Genomic DNA, 12583 nt, shown 5'->3' with positions numbered 1-12583 from the left:
CTAATAAGTGCATCAAAATATTTTTTCTTTGCCGAAACTATGTTTTGAATCTTGAATAGTATAGTGTTTTCATTAATAGTCTGAATTTATGAATATATTTATGCATAATAATTTATGTTATTTATTTTAACTTTTACTGATATTTTCTTAAAAGGATGAAAATAGAAAACCAAAGGAACTGAATATTTTTAGCGCCCTCTGAAAATGACGCAACTCTCCGTTGCTACGGCAAAAAGTAGAACGAAACGTGAAATATAATAGATGTTTGGAGTTCATCCGGTGAAGTGAGTGGGATGTGTTGAAGTGTCTCGAGTAATCTTCTCTTAATCGCGAATAAGATAATATATATATGTATATATACGTAAAAATCTTACTTATTTCTTAATACTGTGACAGAATTATGGTATAAGAGAATCAATAAGGAGCAGTTTAAATGTATTTTTGTGTATCTTAATCACAGTATATGTATCAGTTTTCAGCTGTTAATAATTAAAAACTCGAGCTTTCTTACAAAATGTGGTGTTTGAGTGTGGGATACAGTATAAATTTCATTGTGTTCTATATTGTTGATAAAAGAAAACCATTAGTTTAAGAGTCAGTTTAATTGTTAACAAAATTAAGGGAGCACCATGGTTGTGCAAGAAAGTGTATCATCCGACCTTGTTTCATCACCTTTAAAAAATGACAAAAAACACCGTTTAAAGCAAAGATTTGATGTACAGAAGAAGTTGGGCCAAGGAACCTATGGTAAGGTTCAACTGGCCATCAATCGTGAAACTGGGCAGGAAGTAAGTACTTATTTTTAAGTGCCTTCTTTTCTAAATGACACATGCTAAAATAGAAATATCATGTTCATTCAAAAGAATATATGATAAAAAATACTGTTTAAAGGACACATATTTCATGAGAACCCAACACAGGACTCACTTCTTCAATGAGAGAATTATTTCATGCCATTTTACATAAAGTCTTCGTTTTAATAAACAGTGATAATCAGTAAATAATAAAAAATCATAACTGGTATATATTGAGCAAATGAGATAGGACAAGCTAAAAAAATATGAATAAAGCTTTCAAAAACATATCATAGGTTTATTAAAATATATGCCAAAGAAATTTATGAGCAAGTAAAATAGACTGTTGTTTTACATGTGGGAAAAATGTGGAATTTTAATCTTAATACTTAATTTGTAAGAATCCCTTTTTCAAGAATGGAAATTTCATTTCAATTGTAAAAATATTAATTCAAACAACTAAGTTTATAATGCTGTCTTACATCTTAAGACCTCTCCCTTCTTTCAACTGAAAATGCATATCTTCTAAAGAGTAGCTTCTTGTGCCTTATTTTATGACAATAGTTATCCTTATTAAATACATTAAGATTTTAATTTCAAGTGGTTTATGAGATATTGTTAAGTGTTATCGGCATACTAATTTGACATAATCTGTGACATAATTTTTAATTCTTTTAGCAGTTACCACCAGAAATTCCCAAAAGTTATTTAATTTGTTTTTTAACCAAAATTTTCATTTAATTATTTTTTAATAAAATTATTCTATCATTATGTGAGACACAAAATGGTTAACGTAATTATAAAAGTTATCACTTGATGTGATCATGTGTGCTCACAGATATTATGCATCATTATATTTATATAACATTAAGCCATTAGAGAAAAATATTTGTCAAAATATGTTGGTGCAAGCTAGCTAATTTAATGCAAGCATTGTTAAAAACGTAGAAATACTTACTTTTACAGTATCTCTATTAGAAATAATAGTTTCAAAATTTCATTTAACAGTTAATTGGCTTTTTTCACTATAATAAGTATTATAAATTTTCATATTATTTTTAGTGGTTGCATTATATTTCATAGTAACTAAATAAAATTACTGAATTCTTCTTATTTAATTTGAGAGCTAGTTCTTTTTTTTCTTTTTTCTTTTTTTACCATTCCAATTAACTAGTAAATCATTTGGTAAAAAATAACATCTCAAATTTCCTGGGTTACTCCTCTCACCCAACAGACTACATTATATAAGAAGCTGCAACCCAAAGGCCATTCACTGTTAAGAGACAAGAGAATAGTGAATTTTTATTTTTGAATTATGTTTTTTATGTTGACAAAAATATATTTCTGTAATTTGGGAGGTAAATAAAAGAGCATGTTGTTTGTAAATGCTATTAGATTTTTTTTTCATTTTATTATGGACATGAAATATTAAAAAAGTCAAAATAAGTATGAGATATTTTTTTCCCTTCTAGTACTAGGAGTCACTTTTGAAAACAGTTGACTGAAAAACTGTTTAATAAATTTTTGGATTTACACATGATTGTATTCCTAATTTCCCTAAAACTTTAAAATGATGTTTAATCCTTGAGAATGTTTTAAGAAAAAATAAGTCTCACTGTGCAATCATTAGACTGAATCAGTCATTCCTAAAAAAACAATGCATTTAAACTGAATACTGAATAGATCCTTCAAGTGATATTTAATTGCATGAATCTCATTAGTTTAGCAGCTGTGTAATTCAGATTGTAGATAAAGTTAAGATAAACAGGGAAGCAAGAAAGTATTCTTTGGTGTATATTTGTTCACTTTTGTTGATGCTTCTGGATTAAGACTTTAAAAAATTCTGTTAGAATATGAAAACTTAATTTACAATCTTTTGCCAAAAAAAAAAAAAAAAAAATCGAAGTGCCATGAAGGAAATACAGTCAAAAGTTGTTAATCCGGACTCGTCGGGACTTCGGCGATTCCGGATTATCGATTTTTCCGGATTATAGATCATCAGTTTAAATCTCGTAAGATGGCATGCAGAAATTCTAAAATTAAAAATATGAAACCGTAATTTATGAAATAAAGAACAATTATGATCTAAAGGGTATCAAAATCAAAATTTACAAAAAAAAAAAAAAAAAAGCTTAATATTTATTTCATTACTTTATTAAACATTTCTCTCAATGTAAGTTGTTTAAGTTGCTTCATTTTATGTGATAATACTTTCTCTTTAATTCTATAAAAAGACATAATTTCTTGTTCAGTTACAAAGTTCCGCTGTTCAAGTCTCGTTAATTGCTGTGCCGAGAATACCGACTAACTTGTCAATCGAAATTTTTTCGTTTTCACTAACCTCTCTGTCACCTTCTTCATGTCTTTATCCATTTTTTGCAGTAATTCCACTTTTTGTTTGTTGGACATCGAAACATACTTTCGTTTTGTAGATCCTTTGGAAGTTCCAGCATCGGAAATTCTATTTGACATAATCGAAAGTTCAAGTTTACTTTTATAAAATTGCTCTTACAGTCTGCAAAAAATAATAAGCGGGATCCAATTCGAAGATTAAGGAACAACGCAATCATTAACATTAACTGAAATAGATAATTAGATAATTTTAGCTTACACCGTCCGTTATACATTAAACGCGCAGGCGAAAACGTATTCTGCACTTGCGCACACGCATATGCGCAGTAGTCAAGGTCTTACGCGCACGCGTAAAACGCCTGTGCGCATGTGCCAACGCGGCACATGCGCAGAAAGTTTTTAGCTTTGAGGTCCGGATTATGGGTGTCCGAATTAACGACTTTTGACTGTAGTTGTTTTTTGTTGAAACTGGATATGTGTATAGCTCATACACTGATAATAAAATGATTGAAAAATCAAGGTCATAGTACCTATTCAAGGCTCACAATCATCGATTGAGTGTTCAAATTAGTAATTGGTTGAGCCACCCCTGGCGGCAATGCATGCTTGAATTCGTGGAGGCAAGGAGTGGTAGAGGTTCCTAATGTCGTTCTGTGACACATTCTGCCAGGCATTCATCAGTTGTTGCTCCAAATCTGAGATATTTTGTGGTACCCGAATCTGGCGGCCTACCATGTCTCAAACAGGCTCGACTGGTGAAAGGTCTGGTGACCTTGCTGGTCAAGGAATAGTATCAGCCGCATGGAGAAGGTTCAGAGATATGAGCGGTATGTGGCCTGGCATTATCTTGTTGGAAAATGGACCCAGGATGACGTGCCATGAAGGATAATGCAATCGGTTGCAGGATAATATCAACATATCGTTGAGCTGTTAGCCTGTTAGCTGCTGACCCTTGAGATGGTGTATGGTACCGCAGGAGATATACACTGAATAATCGACAATGATATCGTTGGGACGATTCGGGCCTGGCGAACAATCATCCCATCTTGCCTCACAGTTGTGCTCCTTGGCCTTCCAGAGCCTTCATTTCGTCAGCAATTTCTTTGTAGCAACCATTGCTGCCATCATCTTTGCACAGCAGTGTCTATGCGCTGCAGGTGGCGGCCTATTGCTCGGTATGACAACCCAGCTTCGCGCAACCCTACAATGCGACCACATTTGAATTCGTTTAGTTATCTGTAAGGTCTTCAATATCATCGTAATGTCATCTGCAGTTGCTTCTTTATAGAATTACAATGGCAATAACAACAACAACAACAACAAAAAAAATAAATAAATAAATAAATAAATAAATAAATAAATAAAATAAAATAAAATAAAAAAATAAAAATAAAATTAAAAAAAAATTAAAAAAAATTTCCGCCTCTGTTATTGGTTTTATACTTTGAGAATTGCACACTAGGAATGCGCACTATGATCGCAATTCCTGTTCATCTGCCTTGAAACTTTGATCATTTGCATGTTTGATCAAGCTGTTTTTGCATATCAAATTTTGTCATGATTGCAAAAGTCCTTCTTGGTGCTTTGATTTTTTTTGCAAAAGAATGTATTACAATTAGAGTGGAGAGAAGAGTACCCCTTATATTTTTGCGAAGTTGTTGTTTATTTTAACACGAAATGGTGGTTTATTTATGGTAGCCTGAGTAGTTGAATGTTATGGAAACTCTATTATGACATAATTGGTTGCATGATTGCGGTGAATTTGTAAGGACTTGTCGTGGGTGTTGGTTAGAAAGTACATTGCTTGTTTTCTGGTTTAGAGGGTAAAATGGCTGAATGTGGGAAGATTAATTTGAAGTTTCTATATGATTTGGAAAGAAAGGAGAAAAGAGCATTACTTGACTGCTGTGTAAATGAAGGTGTAACTAGTAGCCATTATTAAGTGTCCTGTTTGTAGGAAGGAAATGCGTATGGTCGGATGATATGGCACTCTGGAGGATATTTTTGATTCTCATTTTGTGAATTGATGTGGCAATGTCAGTATACAGATTTTAGTTCACATAATTTTAAGAAGTTTTTTAGGGCTGTTAAGGAATTTTGTTTGACTGAGTACATGTTAATTTGTAAATAAGGTATGTGGATATTTCTTTTGTGTAGTGCTGAGATGAATTTCATTTTTTATGTTATTTCATTGTTTGATTTAAAATGTAGTTGGTAAAAATATATTTACTGGTGCCCCTTGGTGATAATTAGGGATTTTTGGCAGTATATGGACACTGAGTTTGTGTAATTCTTTGACTTGTTATTTTGGCTTTGTGTAGCGTCAATTTTTGGCGTCAAAAATCGCCGCTACACAAATCCAAAATAACAAATCAAAGAATTGTACAAATTCTGTATCCATTGAACTATTGTTACTTAAAAAAAAATTAGAGAATTGCACAAACTAGGCATAGTGCACTCCCTTGACTTAGTCCATGTACACATCAATCTATATTCACTTAAAAGGTCAGAGGAGCAGCCAACAAAAAAATATATAATCTCAATAAACTATATTTTAAATGAAACAGTGAAATAACATAAAAAAGGAAATTCATCTTAGCACTACACAAAGGAAATATCCACTTACCTAATTTACGAATTTACGTGGCTTCTGTCAAACAAAATTCCTTAACAGCATCCAGAAACTTCCTAAAATTATCTGAACTAGAATCTGTATACTGGCATCGCCACATAAATTCTCAAATATATCCTCTGTAGTGCAGTACAGTACAAAGTCCATAATCCGAACTCGCCGGGACTTTGGCGATTCCGGATTAGGGTTTTTTGTGGAGTATAGATTATCAGTTGCAATCTGGTAAGATGGCATGCAGAAATTATACAATTAAAAATATGAAACTGTAATTTATGAAATATAGAGCAATTATAATCTAAAGGGTAAAAAAATCAACTGGAACGCCACGGCGCGCAATGAATTGTAAGTTGATCTGTCAGCACTATCCTTATCTTCAGGGCAGATGTTTTTATTTTATTTGGCTTATAATTCCTTACTAAATGTAGTATTTCATCTCGATGTACTCCGTCTTTGATATGATTTAAATCAAATTCCTCGTCATTATAAATATCACGAATACACATCAAATAGTTTTCTGGTTGCAATTTTCTAATTTCGACTATGAGTAATGTATGCTTTTATGCTTGCGTGCGTTGAAAGAAATGTTTAATAAAGTAAACAAATAAATATTAACCTTTTTTTTTTGTAAATTTTGATACCCTTTAGGTCATAATTGCTCTTTATTTCATAAATTACGGTTTCATATTTTTAATTTTATGATTTCTGCATGCCATCTTACCAGATTTAAACTGATGATCTATAATCCGGAAAAATCGATAATCCAGAATCGCCGAAGTCCCAAGGAGTCCGGATTAATGACTTTTGACTGTAATGCATTCATATATATAATAAAAGCACAATTTTGGAAGCACTGAGATTTAGAAGCATAGCAATGTTGTTTAACGTAGATACTTGATCCGTATTAAAGAGGAAAAGTCAAGCTGGATTAATTTCTTTTTTTATTTAAATTCACATCTGTGGCCATAATTCACTTGGCACTCCAATCGTGCCTATTTCCAGAACATTTTACGTTTTGATACTACGGCAACAGAAGTGAGTATAGCGAAGCATTCACCCAGCACCCAGAAGTTGAAGCAAAAATAATAAGGTGATTTGTTGGTTATTTTCATATTAGAGAAAGTTGTGGGGGTCATTCTGTTTGTGTAAAATAAGAAAATTGTAAAATTTAATAATAAAAGTAAAAACCATAATGTCAATAATGTAACAAATAATAAAGTATTACGTATAAATGTGAAAATTAGTATGGTGTAAAACTATGGTAAAAGATTTGTGATTATTCTTAATAGTTAATGGGTGTATAAAATTTTTATAATTGTGATAATGTGTGTAAAAATTTTGGAAATCCTTCCCTGAAGTATCAAAATTGTAATGTAATGTTCCAGAAACAAGAACTTTTTACAGATTGGACTTAAATCCTAATAAGACTTTAAAAATGTGCAATTGTTTTAAAAGAATATAGTGTTTAAAATTATTATTGACTATAATAATTCCAGTGTTTAAAATTTTATGACTTCCAGTTTTTTAATTGTTCAAGAGTTAATTTTGTATTTTCAAAATTATATCTCTCATATTTTGCTGCTCTAATGCCTTTTCTCACAAAAACGCTTGTCTATCGCTCTATCTTTTCCTTTTGGAAAGGAAAGGGAATGTGTAAGATAAAAAATATGAAAACCGACTTTTAAATTAAATTGGCTATAACCTCTTTTATTTTTATTGAATTTGGAGACTTCATCTCTCTATCTTAAAAACAGAACTATAAGTCTAAACTGTGTCATTCAAATTAATCATGCAATCCAATGTAGTGCATAATGCAGATACCTCTTGCCCAATCAAATAACTGTAAATCAAAACTTTTTAATTCGAACTGAAACATTTGACTTCCTTCCTTCTTCTTCTGAATTGATGCGTCACTTTTTGCTTCAACTTCTGGGTGCTGCATGAATGCTTCGCTATACTCGCTTCTGTTGCCGTAGTATCAAAACGTAAAATGTTCTGGAAATAGGCATGATTGGAGTGCCAAGTGAATTATGGCCACAGATGTGAATTTAAATAAAAAAGGAAATTAATCCAGCTTGACTTTTCCTCTTTAATATGCATCAAGTATCTATGTTAAACAACATTGCTATGCTTCTACATCTCAGTGGTCTTACATCAGTTCTTCCAAAATTGTGCTTTCATTATATATATAAATGCATTATTACATTATACTATATGATGGGACAATAAGATCAAACAAAAACTTAGAATTAACTATGAATCGCAGCTTAATGCCATATATGCAATTTTCTGATTTTTGATATTTTCATAACAAACATACATATTCTCGCAAAGCAAAGTTTTAAAACCATCTGCTTAATATGATGTAAAGCTTCTGTATGACATCAAAAGGCTATTCACTTGCTTATGAAATTTGATTAATATCAGTAATTTGTTAGGGCCTCAAACTTCAGACTAGGGTAAATGTATTATCATATTGCTAATTATGATGCCTCTATTCCAATAAATTACATAGTTGAGTTGATATTGCTTCTAACCATTTTTTCTAAATCAAGCCTCAAATGTTTGATTAGATTTGTGTCCAGGGAATTTTAAGGCCATAAATAGAAATTCTTCATCATGTTGATGGAATCATTTAACTTACTTTGCAGTGTTATGCAAAGTCTCATTGAAAATCACAATCATCATCAGATAGCAATAGTCATTACAAAGCTGGAGCTTCCTGCCTAGTGTCCATACCTGTGTTTTGTTCCAGTGAATGCGAGTGGTTTGCATTGATGAGTGCTGAATAATGAATCACTAGTTAAATCATGGCATGCATTAGAGGGATGAAAGTATTGAATTAATACATTTGTATTCAAAGTTAAAAAAGTAACATATTTTTCTAATTTCTCAAAAATTACAAAATAGATTTTACTGAAATATGGTATGGATTCAGAGTAATATAGGACAGCAGTTTGTACCATACAACAGTGAAAATACCCATAAATGATCTTGAATATTTCTTGTGAGAGGAGGAATGTCAAATTTCCAGAAAAAATAGATGTAAAATGAGCGTAATAGATATTTACTTCTAACAGACATGTAGTACACAGTAAATCATCAGGCTGTTAAGAAGACTTTGGGGCAGCCACACCCATTCATGTAATAAAGTAGTAATTAGCTCATGGATGATTCTTGGACGTAGTTGGTAAATTTAGTCATCATTTGTGATCACTCATTGTGTTGCATTGCTTATGAAATCTAACAGAATTTTATAATAAACGCTAGGATTATCGTATATGTGAACAACAAATGACTACTTCGATATCTGCTGCTGTTGCAGCACCACCTAGATATCCTGGTATGATTATTTATTTGATACTAGGCTATTGCATCATTATTTGATCACGTTTTCCAATTTTGATTAAATATTTCTTTTTAATTAAAAAAAATGTTTACTCTTTTATTTCTGAGCAGTTCTGTGTTTTCTAATGTTGCAAAGCGTAAAGATTAAGAATCCATAATGTTATAGTGTCATTTTTTGTGTGCAATAATGTTCAGATAAATGTGAGATGTTGGAGATAAATTGTATTAGAGAAATATAATGAGCAAACTGTATTCTACAGAGATATGCCCAGATTATTATACTTCCTTCAGCAGTTTTAGCATCTTAAGTGTATTTTCAATAAAGTTTGCACATATGAATTTTATTCCATGAAAGCTGTACTGGTATGAATACTAGTAAAAGTTTGCACACACGAAATACTAACCTCAAGGCTAACTTATAAAAATTGTTTCTGGGAAATAATTTTTGAAATACTGTGTGAACCTTCACCAGAATTTAAAAAAAAAGTTTATGATGTTACAATACGCACCTAGCCGCATATATCACATCAATTCCTTTCCACTTCTAAAGAATTTCAAAGAAAAACCTAAAAAGACATAAAAGGAACCTCTCTACATTAATAAAAGGGAATGTTAAGCCACCTCTTGAAGACTCAAATAAAGTTTTATAGTTCAAAACTAAAAATAAAAATGTGCTGGAATCTTACAAAATTTTTACAATTACAAAATTGAATCATGTATGTATGTGATATGTGTATGAGAAGAGATATTTGATGGTAGATGGTAATGCATAGCTTATTCTAAACGTGTTATTGCATTTTTAATCTCATGTATAATCATCTCCCAAGCTTATGTGATATTTGGAAGAGGAAGAGTATTTATGTTATTGAACCTGGGTTTGAGTCCCGGATCTAGGAGATATTAGCTGATCATTGTCTCTATGCAGAATGGGGGTCTTTTAAAATTTGTCTGAAAATCCTCTTGAGAGGTTGTTGGCAAGACGAGGAGATCCCCTGGGGTCCTATAATTGAAAATTGGGATGGAATTTAGGCAGATGGTCTCATGTGTTTGCTTTAATTTCATCTTGTCCAAGTGTTTCCTGTATAATGGAAAAATATGTCATATGTAAATAAAATTATTTTGGTACATTTAATACTGTTCATAATTTAAAAAGTGAAGAATTATTGATTTGAATAATAACTATACTAAGAAAGATGGTTTAAAATGCCAATAGTTTTGGTTACATCACAGGCATGAAATGCTTGGAAAATGGATCTGCTTTAAAAAACTGGAAACATTTTGTGAATTATTATTTAATCAATAAAGCAGATAATGCAATTACAAAGCACAACCAGAATAAATGACGAAAACCAAATGTTGTACATTTTCCGAGGAGTAGAATGAATTGGTCTGACTGGCACAGGAAATGAGTTATATTATTGGTTATAGGCAAGCACACAAAGGCTGCATACCTAAAGGGAGAAACACCTATGTGGAGGGTTTCCAAGGGAAATTGGTTCATATTTATATTACACATGAGAAAAGTTCCCATGCAGTTAGCCAATTTGCCAGAATTTGAACATGTGCCAAGCTGCTTGGTTGCTGCTGGATTTGAGAAATTAGTTCAGCGTTCATTTAAATTGTTAAATTTGAAGATGTGGATACTTTAAAAAAACTCTTTATGAAAAATTGTTAATTGAATATATGGTTCCCCCCCCGATCATATGCAAGTATACAGAGGAGTCATTTGAACGTATATGTAGTCAACTCCCGATTTAACTGGCATGAATATCTGTGGTGAATTAAATGATGCAACAGTTACTTCACAAGTCATCAGAATAAAGCAAAACTGTCTAAGGAAAGAAGAAAAAAGGTAAAGTAAAATGCATGAGATAACAGCAGTGCTTGATGTCTGTAGATTAACTTTACCAAAAACAAAATGTTCTAGTATAGTTTTTTTTTTTTTTTTTTTTCCACCAATTTGTTCAGTGGCATTGTTCAAATTCTGTTGTAAAGACTGTTCCTCAATGCAATTTTTAACTTAGTTTCTTCATTCTTCCTCTGAAGGATGTGGTTAGGGTAAAGCATAACAAATGAAAAGTAGTTATGGATAAACTACAGGTAACTATCACAATATTATTTCTTTAGAAGAAATTTATATTCAAATAAGAATATATAGTAATATTAATATTGCAATATCTAATAAGATATCTTCATTTTTATTTCCCTGTACCTTGAAGCTTGCCCATTCTTATTGTGTCTGCTACTTCCTAGGCCTCTCATCCATAAATAATTTGAGAGAGAGGATGTTTGGCTGATTCAGTGAAAGTGTAGATTAAATGTCATTTCCTATTTGCTTGTTTTTCATTGTTCAGTTCTTACATTAGGCTGGCATCAAGCGAAGAGTTAGAAGGGAAAATTCAGTGTGACCTTCATGGGTAGCTTGTGAAGGTTTGTCTTTGTTAGTAAGACAAAAAATAATCGCTATTGGGGCAAATCTATTTTAGAATTTAGAAGAGCTTACTCTTTAAATGTATTCTAAATGAGAAAGGGTAAAATTTATGAGAATATTTTTTAAATTTTCGGAACCGTGCTAAAAAAATTAGGTGAAAAATACACAAAGAAATATGGTATTTCAGTCACTTGTTACATTTAAAATAATATTAAAATCTTTATTATATGAGATTAAATTAAATTAGGCATACTTGTAAAATAAAACAACTTCGTAGAGTTTACAGTGCATTTCTCAATCCACCTGATGTTGGCATGATGTCATTTGCATCTGTAGCATTTATATTGTCAATTTCAGTCTCTGCAGCTCTGTTAACACTTTTTATAATATTATAGTCAATATTTTCTTATGCTGTCTCAATATTATCTTCAGTTTTAATGTATTCTAAGCACAAATCTTCATAATTTCCCTCATCAATTCATCTGTGGCTTTTTTTAAATAAAAACCTGATTTTCTAAAGCAATTTGTAAGTATGCTTTGGGAGACTGCTTCCCATGCATTGTCTATAATATGCATAGACTTTAGCAAAGATATTAACTTAGTTATCTCCTTCAAAATGCTCATATTGTCACAAGATTAAATTTTGTTTATCATTTTTTGAATTAGTTTTTCTGTAATAGCATTCGAAAGCTGTTATAATACCTTGGTCTAAAAGCTGAATGATGGAAGTTGTATTTGCCAGAAGAAACACTAATTTAGTGTTTTTCAAAAAGATATCAGAAGGGTGCGCAGCACCATTATTTAACAGTTAAGCTTTTTTTTTTTTTTTTTTTTTTTTATTGTTGTTGTTTTTCAGTTCTGTGTTCCATTTCAAAAGGAAATCAATAAAAATGCTGCTTTTCATCTATGAGTTCTTGTTATTATGGTAAGGTAATTTTTTGACTCAATATAAACATTGATGTTTTCTACTTTTTTCCAGTAACCAAATGGCATTGCCATCCAGTCTGAACATTAATAATACAATAATTT

General features: G+C 31.3%; 1 protein-coding gene across 1 annotated transcript in view; it reads left to right on the top strand.

The window, feature by feature from the left end:
* Positions 1-254: 254 nt before the first annotated feature.
* Positions 255-12583, top strand: part of LOC118193974 (uncharacterized) — a 223074-nt gene continuing 210745 nt past the window's right edge. Inside the window, exon 1 of the mRNA XM_085822327.1 lies at positions 255-788. Within this exon, the coding sequence (XP_085678453.1) occupies positions 630-788 (159 nt within the window). The 5' untranslated portion in view covers positions 255-629. The remainder of the gene's footprint in view (positions 789-12583) is intronic.

The sequence above is a fragment of the Stegodyphus dumicola genome, chromosome 8 (genome assembly GCF_044657685.1).
Source record: "Stegodyphus dumicola isolate Sdum_Otavi_A_Nest chromosome 8, ASM4465768v1".
NCBI classification, from domain to species: Eukaryota; Metazoa; Arthropoda; class Arachnida; order Araneae; family Eresidae; genus Stegodyphus; species Stegodyphus dumicola.
Note: the sequence above shows the minus strand (reverse complement) of the source record. Positions and strands in the feature narration are given on the sequence as shown.